Raw genomic sequence first — 15,378 nt, forward strand, 5'->3', positions numbered from 1 at the left:
AACAACCAATTTCTATCAGCTTTTCAAAGTTTAAAGGTGGAGTTTTGATGAAGACAAGAAGCAATTCTCCTTTCCAGATCACAACTCAAGCCCCGATGGGACGTGGAAAACCTCCCTTTTTTCCCTGCATGAAACAGAGAATGGTACAAGGGGACGGGAAAGGATGGGTCATGGAGGAAAAGACCTCAAAAAAGCAGAGTAATCTCCCAGAATTGAAAATGCAGCACTCCAGGCACCAAATTAATTTGTTCCATTTCTACCAAAAAGCAACAAGAAATTGCAAGGAAAATCTCCTTCCTCCGTGGAAAAATAACTGGAAAACTTCACAGGTGTCCAGTGGTCTTTTTGAGCTGCTTTAATGTTCTTGCAAAGTTCCTGTCTCCACAAGAAAATAATGATTTTTAAACCCACATTCATTGAAAAAAATGCACCCAAGGACCAGAACTGAATCCTTGTTTCTGGTTTATTCCACCATCTCCACATTCATTTCTAACTTTGCTAATACATTTTTAAAAAATTAATTTATTAGGAAATAATAATAATAAAAATATGTTCCATTTATTGTAGTAGTGAAGTCTTTTGGTAGGGCTGGCTGGGACAGGAGGGAGGGGAGGATTTTGGAAGTTTTTAGGTAAATTCCTGAAAAGTGAGTGAGGAATGTCCATGCACAGGGGACAGGTAAAAGATACAGAACTCTCCTCCAAGAAAAGATTGACCCAAACCCTTTCTCAACACTGAACAAGGATTATTCCTCATCACAGCAAGAAGAGCCTCTAATTCCCCAAAACTGGAAAAACCAGGACTCTGCAAAGGACACAACTTGAAACTCCTGAAGATTCACCCTGACTCCAAGGAGTGAACATCCCACCAGACCCCTTCCAAACCCCACATCCCCCAAAGGTGAGCAGGGTCTTTGCCCCACTGACGGGGCCTTGAGGCCCTGCAACCTCCTGCCAGCAGAGGGGGACAAGAAATCCGGCTCCACAAACCCCATCCCGAGCGAATATTTTGGGGCAGAAGGAGCTTTTCTGCCCATTTGAGCAAAGCAAGGAAATACACGGATGAATTTTGGTAGGAAGAGACCTCTACAACCATCGAGTCCAAGCTTTGATGGATCTCCACGAGAGGTGAAAAGGAGGAAAATGGGATGACAAGAAGCTCAACAGGTCCAGAAAAGAGAGTTGCAATGTTCCCCTCTGCATTTTGGAAGGTGCTGCTCGGAGGGAAGGTGATTACAACACCCCCTTTCATTACAACTCGAGCTCTGGACACCGCCGAAACTCGTTTTGCAATACTCCCAGCTCCTTGCAGCAAGAGGTAGACATGCTATGAATTCCAGCTCTTTCCTACCTTTCAGGTTGGCATGATCATCCCTCTTAGCCTGGCAGGGCAAAAAAGGAAAAAAAAAATCAGGTGGAAAGATCTTCTCGATCGCTATCGACAGCGATAAGTCACTGAACGTCAGGCAGAAAGGCTCAGGAGGACACCCCGTTACCCCTGAGCCATGCAGTCACTCCAGGCACGTGGATTTAGGGATGTTCTTTGCATTAAAAAGAATCCATTGGAGGCAAATTTTAAAAAAAAATTTAAAAGAATTATTTAAAAAAAAAATTAACGCTTGTTCTGCTTCATCCAAGGCGGAGCAGTCCCAAGAAGTTGAAGGTTGTGGCGCCTCAGAGAGCGGGGCTCTGGATCCCGCCCGAGCTGTGATCCCGATGGCAGTGGGGTGTTGAAGAGGCACGAGCCATTTCCAAACTGAAATCAATTTTTCCAGCTGCCAAGCGGGACGAGCTGGCGGCGCTCCAGGGAGAAAGGGGTGTGTAGCCGCATCGCGGCATGGCTGGATGTGAGAACGGGAGGTGGGTTTGGCAGAGCACCCGCTCCCGATTTAAAAACAACAACATCTCCCACTGCTCCTTCCCCCGGCCCTGGAATTCTCCCTCCTGCGCAGTGGGCGGGAACCTGGGGTTTGTTCTTGACAAATCCTTCTCCCCCTTGCACCTATTTCCATTGGGTTTAGGCTCAAATTTACCTCGCCCTCCTCTTCCTCTCCCCGACAGGCCTGCACAGCTGGCTAATTGTTCATTAGGAGGTCGGGATCTATCCAAAACTTTGGGGATGGTTTATGCAAATCCCGCTCTTTTGGTTTTTTTTTTTCCCTGGCTAAACCGGCAATATTGCCAAGTGTACATTAAACAAAAAAAAAAAAAAAAAAGCAAACCCAAAAAACCCCAAAAAACCACACACATTGTGGGCGAGGCCACTCAATATCATGAGACTCCCTTAAAATAATGTAAATTTCGAATTAATAAAACGAGAAGAGAGGTTGCCTCCTCCTTTCCCAGTGCATCTGCCTCGGATTTGCAGAAAATGCCTGCAAATATGGGAAGAGTTTTCCTTGAGGAACCAAAAAAACCCAAAAACTCAAGGTTGAAAGGATGAAATCCTCAGAGAATCACCTCTTGGGGATGTTTGATGGGAGCTCTGCTGAAATATCACAAGTGAGAAACAGAGATTTGGGTAAAAGCAGGAGCAGATCCCACTGGGATTGCTCAGGATCTTGGTTTTGTAGGGTGATCATGGAGCGGGAAAGGGGAACGAGAAGTCATGGAGAGACTTTGTTCCCACTGAATTTTACTCAGAAAAATAACAGTCTTTAAGGAAAGCAACCTGCTCTGGTGGAAGCTTCGTTGCCCATGGCACGGGGTTGCAATGGGATGATCTTCCAACCCGAACCATCCCATGGAAAAACGAGCAGGGCAAAGAGCAGGACCTGCAAAGCCCCACGGCCCAGGTGAGCTGTGGGGGCTCTTGGCTGTGAATCTCCAGCACCTTCCTCCCTTTGGGGCCCCAGGGGAGGCCCAGGGCAGGGCTGGGAGCAGGTAACGGCAGCTGGAGGCACGGGAGCTCCTCTGGGCCAGGGCAGGAATCACACTTGCAAATCTCAAGTGGATGTTTGGATGTTTTCACAGCCTTGAAACAGGGTCAGCCCCCGAGCAAGCCGAGGGAAAAACACAGGAAGGGTGACTGGCTGGAAAAGAGAGAGTCCCTTCCGAAGTTGGCTTGAACAGCTGCAAGGATGGATGGTTTCTTACCTATCTCTGGCCTAAACACAAAAACAAAAAGCAAAACAAACTAAGAAACACATTGAGGGTGATGGAAAATGATCAAAGCTCCGGAGCCCGCTTGCGTAACTGATTTGTGGAAGGTGTTTCATAAACATTTCATAAGAAGGAGAATTATGAAGAAAACATCTCCCAACCTGCCTGCAATTACTGCACAAACTCTTCCTTACCAGTAGGAAGAAGGGGAGAGGAAAAAAAAAAAAAAAAGAAAAAAAAGAAAGGTACATCTGTTTTGTAACTGATCTGTGAACTTCTGGCAAACGCTCGGCTCGTGAAAACATCCTGCAGACATCTTGGAGAGCTGTGGAAAACTGGGAAATTGGGAAGATTCTCCTGAGCAGCTCTGCTTGCTGCTCTTCCCTTCAGACTGACCAGCGTTGGGTTCTGTGGGCTGGTGGTTGGATCCCACTGGTTGGGCTGGAGCCCTCCATGGATCATCCCAGTTTAGGGACCATCTCAATGTCTTGTCCATCTATCAGAGCCCAGAACCCTCCTCGGGATGAGCTCCTGCTGTGGCACAGACAGTGCTCCATCATCCTCCTCACTCAGCCACCAATCCAGAGCCTCCAATCCCCTCCCAAATCCAGGTCTGGATCTCTCCTATCCAAGCCCTGCCAGCCCTCTCCAGCAGCAGTTATCAGGCAGGAACCACATTAGTGGGAGATGGAGACACCCCCATTTGTTGTGAAGCTCCTATTTAGCCAGTGACCTCTTTGAAACACATTTATCTGCCTCCACATCTGCCTTATCTCAGTCAGAGTTTAAGAGTTTGACTCACTCCCAGCCCTGCAGAGCAGAGGGGAGAGGAGGATCAGGTGCACACACAGGGTCTGGAGCACCCAGCCCTCGCTGAGAAGGAGCAGCTCTGAGTCACCCCAAAATGCTTTGAGTCACCCCAAAGTGCTCTTCAGCACAGCAGGGCTGCCTCAAGCTGCCCCAAAACCCTTTGCCTGGAGCCCAGGGAGGAGGATTTAAGCTGGGAACAGGCATTAAGCTGGATCCAAGGCTCCTGCAGCTCCCTGAGCCTTCCCACCTTGCGATGGCGTAAGCGCTGCGCCGTGAATTACCCGCACACGTGGGCCCCATAAAATAAAAAACACACTAATAGTAAATTATGGCAATAATAATAATAATAATAATGGGGTTGCAATTACTATTTCCACATGTACTATCCTGCACATGCAGCAGGGCTTAACAGACACCTGGAAAGAAGGCAGAAAACCTTTATGTCAGTGCCACGATATTCACCCTGCAACGTTTCCATCCCACTGAAGGCTGGGAATTTTTGGAAGCTGTCAGCATGACAGAAAGGAATTCAGCGTGGGATCAACTTCCAAACAGGCTCTGTCCCAAAGCTCAGCCATGGCAAATTCAAATGCAATCCCAAACCTCAGCACACCTGCATCACCCTCCACGAGGCCTTTGAGTTTATTAATTGAGGTGTGATCTGATAGGGTTTATCCTCAGCTTAGCTTGGGATGTAAATGGTGGTGCTGGAGTCAAAGTAGGGGTGGGAAGTCAAAACTTTAGGAGCAGCCAAGCTGCACGCTCGACAGGAGAAAACAAACAGAACCACATGCAGCTCCTGTGGGCCCTCTGATACAGCTCTTCCCTGGGATTCTTGCTTCCAAACAAACAGGGAAGAGAGAGGAGTCCCCCCTTGCTGTGCTGAACCTCAAATGCTCACCTGTGGCACAGGGAGAGGAGAACCAAAGCAGAGGTGGGAAGAGCACCTGCCCTGCCTGGCCACACTCAGGGTGACACCTGCTCAGGTGGGAGTGTCCTGGCCAGGGCTGCTCCCACAGCCTGGGGGGCACGGAGCCTCCGAGTGCTCCCAGGGGCAAGAACTGCTGAAAAGATTCTGAAAAAGCAACTCACAGCACCTTCCCTCTTAGCAGGGATATTCAGGCACGTGGTGCCTTCCCTGTGGGCATCCCAGTCTGGGAGCAGTTAGCAGCAGATGCCATTTTCTTGGTCAGAGTGGCCAGAACCTCCACTCGAAGCATGGGAAATGATTTTCCCACCATCCAGGCTGGGATTTCTGCCCTGTCTCCCTGCCAGGACTCCCCCAGCCCCAGCCTTCCCGTGGGTTGCAGCGCTGCTCCCTGCGCCTCTCTCTCTCCACATTTCACTTGCCCAACTCCCAAACCTCTCCAGAACTCCACCTCTGCCTACACCTCCGTGCTTATCTGCTCTGCTCCCACCCTGGGCTGCATCCCTGCCCCTTTCCTTATCACCCTGATTTCACACACACCACTCCATGGCTTCTCCCCTGCCCTCCTGCAAGCTCACACAGGTCCCCTGGAGCCCGAGCACGTTCCTGTTCCACTCCGAAGTTGCCTTGTTGGGATTCTCTGGCCTGAGAATCTGCCCTGCATGAAAAATGAAAAATGTCCTTTTTTTTTTTTCCCCTTCTTCCCATGCATCCTTTGCCCACGGGGAGGAGGAATCTCTGTTTGTTCAGGACTCCCTGTGCCTTCTGACAGTGACAAACGCAAACACCTGGCACCGCGTGGATATCCCTGGATTAGTCACCCGTGGGGACAGTGCCCACACAGCCCAGGTAGCCCTTGGTGGGGACACACTCCCCACCGCATTTTAGCAGGAATTAACTTAGAATCAGGCTGGGGCTGGCTCCACCCCAGCTCCACAGGCCTCTCCTGCTGGTCCCTGGCACTTTTTGGCACTGGCTGCCACGCCCTGGGGAGCTGGGACAGGAGAAGAGCAGCTGGAGGGATTGAATTATCCAAGCAGGGCGGTTAAAAGAGAGAGTGAGGGAGATGGGAGAGCGAGGAGGATTGGGAGAGCATCACACAGGGTTTCATTTTGGGTGAGGGATGAAGTCCAAGGGTTTGGGGAGCTCAGAGCCAGCTCCCTGCTCTCATCCCATGTGAATCCCATGGGCTGGGGCAGCAGGCAGGAGGGTCCCTGCTGGATTAACCCACTGATCCCACAGGGAGCACCTCTGGGGAGGGAGAAAGTGCCCTTGGATGTCCAAAATTAGAGGCCTTGCTGGGAACACATCCTTCCCCTCGGTGTGCTGGGACCTGCCCGGGTGCAGGACGGGTGCAGGGCCCCACCCTGGCTGGGTGTGCAGGTTTGGGGGGAATTCTTGGAGCTCAGCAGATGAAAGGCCTTCAAGGACACCGAGTGCTCTGCTCATTAGTGGTGACTCCCCGAGGGTCACATCCAGCACAGCAGTTCGTGCCACTCAGCCCTCAAAAAGGTGCTGGGCCACCTGGATTGTGGCTGGCCAGTGACAGCCGTGCCTTGGGCTGAGCTTCTGGTGTGGAAAACACGTTTTGTGACCCTTCAGACAGATCCATGGAATGGGGCCTGTCCCCTGTGAGCACAGAAAGCGTTTCCTGAAGGATGAGCAGGGAATTTGCGCAAAGATCTCTTGTCTCTCCCTCTCAGACAGATCAGGAACAGCTGAACCAGGTATTTTGCCAAGGAAACAGGTGTAGGAATCATGTTGTAAATGAAGCTTGCCCTTTAAAAGCAGGAGAGCAGGAGTTTGGGAACGGACTGCAGCTGGATGTTAAGGAACAGACAAAATGCAGCCAACTCTGGGTTAATTTGTTGTCAACACATTAATTCAGTGGTTTCAGTCCACCTCTTGAGAAAAACAATTAAAAAGGCCAAATCCTCGCTCCTAATTGCATCCCCCTTTCCCTCACAAGTTCCCCTGGCCTGTTTTGGAGTTCATTCCCAGCTCATCTGAGGTGCCAGAACAAACCCAGCCTGAAGAAGGGGTTCCTCTGCATATCTGTCCTAAGCAAAGCAGGGCCAGATTTAGGCACAGAGGACTTTCCCTGGAGCCAGGGCTTTCTCTGATGCTTTCCCAAAGGGCTGCATTTCAATGAGGAGCCTGCACACAAACAAATTTATGCAATCAGCCTGTCCCTAGGACAGAGCAGGGAGACTTCAAAAGGGAAAGGCCAGGGCAGAGCTGAGCTTAGATCCAGTGTCAGGCGAGGCAGATACGAGGCCAGCCCTGATTTCCAGCCAGGGGAGGCTCAAGAGATGAAAAGCAGATGCAAGGCTTAGGCTGATCCCCTGGGGCAACGGGGAGAAGAGAGAGTGAAATCTGAATTGATCCCCAGAGGGGAGAAGGAAGCAGGATGTGAACCTCCCCTCGAGAGGAGGGCAAAACAGGACTGGGATGGAAATCTGGAGGGCAGACTGAAACCTGAGCTACCCACGGGGGAAAAGCCAAGCAGGAACAGCAATGACATCCAGGGAGCACATGAGATTAGGGGGAGGTGGGAACGCAGAATGAAAAACGATGAGAGAGATCCCCGGGGGGAGGGAAGCCCTGGTGGAGTGAAATTAAATGTGCAGGGAGTTTTGCATCCCAGATATTAATAACAAACTACCCAGCGAGTTAGGCCCTTCCGTGCACCTTCAAAAGGATGGAGGGGAGGAAGAACTTGTCTGTGGTTGAGCACAAGACGATGAATCAGAGGATGGGAGCCCATGACCCAGCTCTGCCAGGGAGCAGGCCCCTGGATTTCAACCCAGCCCAATGTCCACGGGCAACTGGCCCACGAAGCATCCCCTGATCCCAGCTGCAATCACACGGCTCAGCATCTTTGGGAGAAGCCAGGCTGTGTCTGCAAGACACCTCCCCACCTTGCAGAGGCACCAGGGGATGCTAAATCCATTAGCAAAGAGCCTTCAGACGTGTGGGTGGAAGGTACCAAACGAGGTCAGGGTGTTCATTAATGGCACTGCAAAGGAGCCACCAGGGATTTCACATCTCAGGTGCAGTTTGCCCACTTTGAATTTCTCACATCCTGTGGGTGCCTACAGGACATCAGCTGTGGAGCCCTGAGATAACTCACCCTGGTGCCTCAAAGCAGCTGCTGGAAATCCCACACAAACCTCCAAAATTAAAGTTTCTGTGGGCAAGGACTGTCAGAGGAGTTAGACAAGGAGGGCCTGAGGGAAGGGAACCCCTTCAGCACCTCCTCAGAGAGCAGGGCAGGAACACACAGGATGCTGGACCTGGTTTGAGAAAGGAGGAATTCCTCAACAGAGCCAGCTGGAAAGGCTTTCTAGGAAGCCTGTTGGAAATCTGTATCCTTACTCCATCCCCTGATTGGGGTGAGCCAAAGGCAGCAAAGAACAGCAATAAAGAACCAGCAGTAAAGCTGGGCCCTGCTCAGGCACCTCAGTGCCTGCCTGTCTGTCCTAAACTTTGTCAAATCTCCCCGCCAGATCAGCTTCAGATTGATGTGATTGATGATAATGACAGGTTTGATAAACAAATGGCAGCCTGTCCTGCAAGGTCAGCCTTTTGCTGGCATGGAGAGTGCCTGGCACATTTGGGTAGGGAGCAGAGGCAGATCCTGCCCAGCTCTGCTCGCACAAAAACTTGTGAGCTTCATTTTAAAGGGGGACAAAAACCTGTCAGCTTCATTTCGGGGGGACAAAAACCTGTGAGCTTCATTTTAAAGGGGGACAAAAACCTATCAGCATCATTTCAGGGGGGACACTCCCCCTCCCAGCTCTGGAGAGCAGGGAGGGCTTGCGGAGGAGCCTTCATTCCCTCCTTGGAAGGAGGAGAGCTGATGCTGCATTCCTCCCTGGACCAACAAGGTCCTGCTGTCACCATCATATTTTCTGGAAAAATCCCTTTACCAGGATTTCTTCTCCTGGAAAGCTGAGAAGCCTCAGAGAAAAAGGAAAACAATTCTTATCTCATTTGCTTCTCCTGTGTTTTGCTGCTCTGGAATGTGTTTGGTCATTGTTTCACTGGTTTCACGTGAATTGTTTTCACTCTTTGGCCAGTCAGTGCCAAGCTGTGTTGGGACTCTGGAGAAAGAGTCACGAGTTTTTCATTATTATCTTTTTAGCCTTCTGTCTGCATCCTTTCTCTATTCTTTAGTGTAGTTTAGTATAGCATTCTTTAATATAATACAGTATCATAAAATAATAAATCAGTCTTCTGAGAACACAGAGTCAGATCCATCATTTCCTCGCCTTCATCGGGGGTCCTTGAAAATACAAGAGACCTGCCACCACCACTTCCCTGCTGGAAAGCTCTGCTGCCTTCAGCAGCTGTGCACTGTCCCCACTCTCTGCACTGTCCCCACTCTCTGCACTGTCCCCACTCTGCACAGAATGCAGCTTTGCACTGTCCCCACTCTCTGCATGGAATGCAGCTGTGCACTGTCCCCAGTCTCTGCACTGTCCCCACTCTCTGCACTGTCCCCACTCTCTGCACGGAATGCAGCTGTGCACTGTCCCCACTCTCTGCACTGTCCCCACTCTCTACACTGTCCCCACACTGCACAGAATGCAGCTGTGCACTGTCCCCACTCTCTGCACTGTCCCCACTCTCTGCATGGAATGCAGCTGGGCACTGTCCCCGCTCTCTGCACTGTCCCCACTCTCTGCACGGAATGCAGCTGTGCACTGTCCCCAGTCTCTGCACTGTCCCCAGTCTCTGCACTGTCCCCACTCTCTGCACGGAATGCAGCTGTGCACTGTCCTCCTGCAGCTGTGGATGGATGCGCAGCGCCTGAGCTGGGCTCAGCCCTCGCACCACTCACACAAGCCCTGGCACCTCCCAAACCCATCCGCCCTCCATCCCTGTGTGCTCTCCAGCAGGCAGCATTATCCCAGGGCTCAGCTCCAGCCACCTGGCTCTGCAGAGCAGCTACAAAAACAAACAATCCAGTGGTTCCCAAAGGGGAATTAAACCCCAGCAGACCCGGGCAGACCGCAGCACCTGGGCAGGAGCGCCACATGGCAGCCAGCTCCCACTGCAGCACTCCCAGCCCTTGTCCCGCTCCCATTTGAGGTGAATTTTGCCAGAGCCGCTCAGATCCGTGCCTGGCCGCCGTCCCGAGCCATCAGGAGGCAGATGTCCCTGCGCAGGCTGCCAGCAGCGAAGGTGAAAGTTTATTGCTGTGCCTTTGCATTTCCCTCGCCATAAACAGGAAACAAGCAGCGTTAGACTGGCTAAATAAAAAAAGCCAAACCAGATAGGCAAGGCTGAAGATGCTGCTTTTTCCATCCACACCCTTTTCCCTCTCATTCACATACAAATTACTGTTGCATCCAGGTGGGAGGAGAGTTTGAAGAGGGGAGGGAAAGGGGGGGGAGAGCAGAAATGTTTGCCAAATAGGCTGAGGGATCAGAGGCAGCTTTCTCATAAAGCACAGGGCTGACCCACAAACTGCTCGAAAACCTCAAACTCCGCAAGAGTTTCCCTCCCTCCCCGCTTGCAGGGTGAGAGCAGCCCCAGCAGGGAGTTGGGAGGCAGGGAAGGGGTCTAACCAGGTCACTCCACCCTTCCCATCCCGCCTGGAGCACAACACGGGAGGCAGGGAGGGAAGCAGACCTGAAATGTAGGCCATCTACAAAGGCTGGGGGAGAGGCTTAAACGATGTGAGATTTATGATCTTCAAAGTGATTAGAGCCCAGCACTCCAAATAAAGGCAAAGAGAGCTCCTGCAGTCAGTTTGGAGTTGGGTTTCAAACCATCCTGCCCTGGCTTCGGTTTGAAAACTTGAATTGCAAGCTAACGAATAGAAAAAAAAATAAAATACATCCAAAACCAACCTCAAACCCCAAACCAAATTAAAAAACCCACCAACCTCCACCCCTAATGAAAGAGCACAGCACCTGATTTTACATGAAAACACTTTGATATTCCCAGCTCTCCTCTCTTCCTTTTTTCTCGTCATTTGAAATCTATTTGCTGAATTGAGGATGAATTCACCAACAGCTGAGGTCAACCCTAAATGTGAGCGTGGAGCCCGCGCGCATTCGGCCTCCCGCTCATTTAGGAGAATCATTTAAAATAATAATTATTATTTTAAATAACAATACTTCCAAATAGTAATTATTATTTTAAATAATAACGATTTAAAATCACTCTACCCGTGGCCTTGGGAGGGCCAAGAGAGGGAGACAAAGAGCTGCTTGCACGGGCCTGTGTCCACTACAGGACTGTTACATCCCATCCCTGGCATCCCTGCAAACCCCTTGGTGGGCTCTGGGGAATCGCAGCAGATTAGAAATAAAATAAAACAATAAAACCAGCTCATTCAGAGCCTTTTGCTTTCTAAGCCTCGCTAAATCCCCAGCTAAGTTGGCTATTCAGTTACACAGGCAAGCTGGAATAAATTAATTGGATTTTGTGATGCAAGGAGGAAATTAAAAGTGGAAATGCTGGGGAAAAAAAAAAAAGGCAAGCAAAAAACCAAAAACCAAACGTAAACCCACAGTTTCTCTTTGGGAGGAGGATATTTCTACTGCCTGCAAGCCTGGCTGCCCCCACAGCTTCCCCAGCATCCCTCAGAGGAACACAGGGGGTGGTGGGTCAGATCAGCAGTGGGTGTAAATCAGCCCTGCTCCGCCACCTCTCCCCGCTTAACCCCAGCCCAGCCTCCAGCTCCAGCACCTCTGGGGTGCTGCCATGGCAGAAGGACCTCGTGCTCGTTCCTATCTGCGAGGAATTTCCTTTTATCAGCCCTGGTGAGCGGGCTGGATCCTTCTCCAGGAGGGTGGAGAGCGAGCCGTGCTCTGGGCTGGAGACACAGGGCTTTTTGTTTGCAGCTGGGGATTCCAAACTCCTGGAAGATGGCTGAGCGTGTCAGGACACCTTTGGTAGGAAAAGGAGACCCACCCAAGGCTGCAGCAGCCAAAGCAAACAAACAAACAGCGGCGTGGCTGACATTTGTCACTGCACAGCCACCAAGGGAAGCTGCAGGCACGAAGAGCCACGTGGAGAAGGTGCAGCTGCCAGTGCTGCTCACAGGGAGCCTTTGGGAAGGCTCGCAGCCCTGGGATTTGGGGAATGCACATGGGAAGAGGATGGCTGGCTGTGCCAACGTCAGCCTCAGGGGTGTGCATGGAGTTACAGCCCCTCGTGCATTCCAGCTCCCACCCTGCAGCCCTGCAGCAGGGCAGTGTTTGGCTCTCCTGACTCCTCTTTGCCTTGCCAGGGCTCAGAGCAGCTCCGCTGGCCACAGGAGGCCTCAGCTCTGGGCTCAGAGAGCATTTTCCTGAAATCTCAGGATGGTTTGGGCTGGAAGGAGCCCTAAAGCTCATCCCATCCCACTCCTGGAAGGAGCCCTAAAGCTCATCCCATTCCACCCCGGCCATGGCAGGGACACCTTCCACTGCCCCAGGTGCTCCCAGCCTGGCCTGGGGCACTGCCAAGGATCCAGGGGCAGCCCCAGCTGCTCTGGGCACCCTGTGCCTGCCCGCCCTGCCAGCAGAGCTCCTCTCCTGGGTCTGCACAGCTCAAGGGCTCCAGAGGGCTGTCACCTCCTGATGTGACACTCGGGAAGGTCTGCAGGCACTCCGGGAGCCAGGGAATGCTTTCAGCTGGACAAGGCAGGGGGAGAGGAGCACCCACAGCAGGGACACGGGGTTTGCTTGCCCCATGTTTTTATCTGCTGCCTTGCAGACAGGAGTTTGCACTCCAAGACCTCAAAGCAGCTCATTTTTGGTGCTGGCTGACACTCCTGAGTCAGCCCCTTGCCTTTGTCCCTGCCCACCACGGTGCTGCCAGTGCCAGTGTCCCAGCACTGGGGCTTTGGGCAGGGATTTGTACCCTTGCCACCATCACTGAGGCGCTTTTTTGTTTCTAAATGATGATCTAAGAAACTGTAAAAGCCAGAAAACCCCTCCAGCAAGTGGTCATTTAAAGGAACTCTGTAATTAGCTGAACTTCCATGAATTAGGGAGAGGGAAAGCAGAGGTGCAATCTGTCATTGTATCCCACAAGGGGAACTGGGAAGAAATTCTGTGGTCAGATTAATGGCAGCTTCTGACCTAACAGTTTTTATCTCTTTGCAGCACGATGAGCAAGTAAAAAAAAACCAAAACAGCCATTCCAGAAAGGAGGAGAATGCCTGGGAAGCCGGGGAGCATCTTACCTGCCTGTTAAAGTCCAGCCCATTCTGTTCATTCCCTGCAAGGAAACAAAGAGGAAAACATCTCAGTGTTAATGACAGTCAGCCCTGGTGGGAGATTTCCAGAACTTGGGACACACATAACCAAAAAATTGGCCCTGGGAGAGCAGGGAGAGGAGGAGGAGGGTGCAGAAATGGAAGGATGAAGGCTTCTGCAGCGTTTAGGTGGTGCCAGCCTTTTGCCGAGGGATAATGAAAGTGTTCCTGCCTGGGAGACACCTGGCCAAGGGTGGGGGAAAGCACGAGGGAGATTCCAGCAGAGGCGAGCTGGAGGACATCACCAATCTGCAGGGGAGTCCAGGGCTAAGTGTGGGAGAGGCCAGCAAAGGCCAGGGCTGCTGACCCAGGGCCTTCAGGAGCCCTCGTGGGTAATTGTGGGTACCTGGAGGAACACAGGGTGCCTGGGGTTGTGCTCAAGAGGCGTCTCCTTGATTCCAAAAGAGATTGGCAGGCACAGGGGGAAAAATCAGACAGGTTTCAGCCTGAAGGTACCGCACAGGCCCTCACTCATTCCCCTTTGATGATAAACATCCCCCCCCTCCCCATCACACCTGCCAAATTCATCAAGAACATCACAGAGCAAAGGTTGTGCTCTCCACAGATCTGAATGCTTTAAGGGATTCCACGAAGCTCTCGAGCTGCAGAGGCAACCCCAAGACACCCCTTCCCTCTGCAGCACACTCCCCGGGCCTTTCCCTGCCAGTCCAGCCCAGTTTGTGATAAAGAGCCTGGAACTGTTCACATCCCACTGGCACAAGCCCCCAGGCCTCCTGCTCTTTTTTCCAGGATAACGTTCCCCACCAAGCCGAGCCCTGTGATCTGATCAAGCTCCAACACATTTTCCAGCAGTTCAGGGCTCCTGCAAAGAGCTGGGGAGAGGCTGTGCAGGCAGGAGGGCAAATCCAGCTCTCCCATGGACTTTCCTCAGCTGAACAAGCCTTTATCCTTTCCCAGCACACATTTTTCCATGCACAGAGCACTCCCAGGTGAATCAGCGTGGATCCTGAGGGGGAGTGTGCTTGGTACAATTATCCACGGATGGCAAAACATTGGAGAGTCAGGGATAACAGAGCTCCGTGGCTGCTCTCTGCTGTCTAGAAACAGCCCTGGAGATTTTATCTGTGACATTTAAAAAGCACTGACTGTGGAAACAGAGCTGTGGGGCTGTGCTATGGAGCAGGGCCACGGCAGAACGAGCTGCTGCCCCCTCGGTTTGACATCTGCTCGCCCTCTGCACCCCAACCAGCTCTGAGGTGCCTCCCCAGTGCTGAAATCTCCTCCATCTGCTCGCCCTCTGCACCTCAAGCAGCTCTGAGCTTTCCCTTCAGTTTGAGATCTCCATCTCCTCACCTTTTGCTCCCCAACCAGCTCTGAGCTCCCCCCCAGTCTGAATTCTCACCGTGCACACCCCATCCAGCTCTGAGCTTCCCCCCAGTTTGAGATCACCATCTCCTCACCATCCACACCCCATCCAGCTCTGAGCTTCCCCCCAGTTTGAGATCTCCATCTCCTCACCCTCTGCACCCCAACGAGCTCTGAGGTGCCTCCTCAATGCTAAAATCTCCTCCATCTCATCACCCCCTGCACCCCAACCCTCAATTAGAAATCTCCTCACCATCCACACCCCATCCAGCTCTGAGCTTCCCCCCAGTTTGAGATCTCCATCTCCTCACCCTCTGCTCCCCAACCAGCTCTGAGCCCTCTCCCCCAGCCTGGCTGCATTTCTGCCCTGCTCTTCCTGCCTTTCTCCCATCCTGCTCTTTCCCAGCTTTTTCCCTCCCCAATCCCAGCCCTTTATCTCTTTTTCCCCGTGTAATTCCCTCGCTCCAACCCCCTCTGCTCCCTGTCCAGCTCCCTCCAGCTGCTCCCTCCCCAGGAATGGGGTTCATTCATTGCCTTCCAGCCCCAAAAGCCGAGGAGGGCACACGCAGCGATGGGAATGCTGATAGCGTTAATGGGCGATCACAATCAGCATCCACACACCTGAGCAGGACTCGGGAGCATCTTCAAGGCCTGCAGTTTCTACCTTTGAAACCCCCACGGGGTGTGTGGGGGGTGTTTGATTCCATCTGGAGGCAGCAGCTGAAGGGAAGCAAAGCCAGGAGGGAAGGAGGAAATAAAAGTTCCCAGCTGCTAAAATAGAACAGGAAGGAAAAGGTAATCTCCTGGTTTCTTGGAGACAGGAGTTTCACTCACGTTTAGTGGTGATGAGGCAAGATTCAAAGAGCTGCAGGGGAATCCCTGGTCCCAGTGACGACGGCTGAGTCACCAGCATTCACCCCAAAACTTGGAACCCGAGAGGCAGCTGGAACAGA

At 52.0% G+C, this 15,378-nt stretch overlaps 1 protein-coding gene across 1 annotated transcript in view; it reads right to left on the minus strand.

The window, feature by feature from the left end:
• The window catches only part of POU2F3 (POU class 2 homeobox 3), a 43,873-nt gene that overhangs the window by 12,645 nt on the left and 15,850 nt on the right, over window positions 1-15,378 (minus strand). Inside the window, exon 4 of the mRNA XM_038161516.1 lies at window positions 13,028-13,062. Within this exon, the coding sequence (XP_038017444.1) occupies window positions 13,028-13,062 (35 nt within the window). The remainder of the gene's footprint in view (window positions 1-13,027; window positions 13,063-15,378) is intronic.

The sequence above is a fragment of the Motacilla alba genome, chromosome 24 (assembly GCF_015832195.1).
Source record: "Motacilla alba alba isolate MOTALB_02 chromosome 24, Motacilla_alba_V1.0_pri, whole genome shotgun sequence".
Lineage (NCBI taxonomy): Eukaryota > Metazoa > Chordata > Aves > Passeriformes > Motacillidae > Motacilla > Motacilla alba.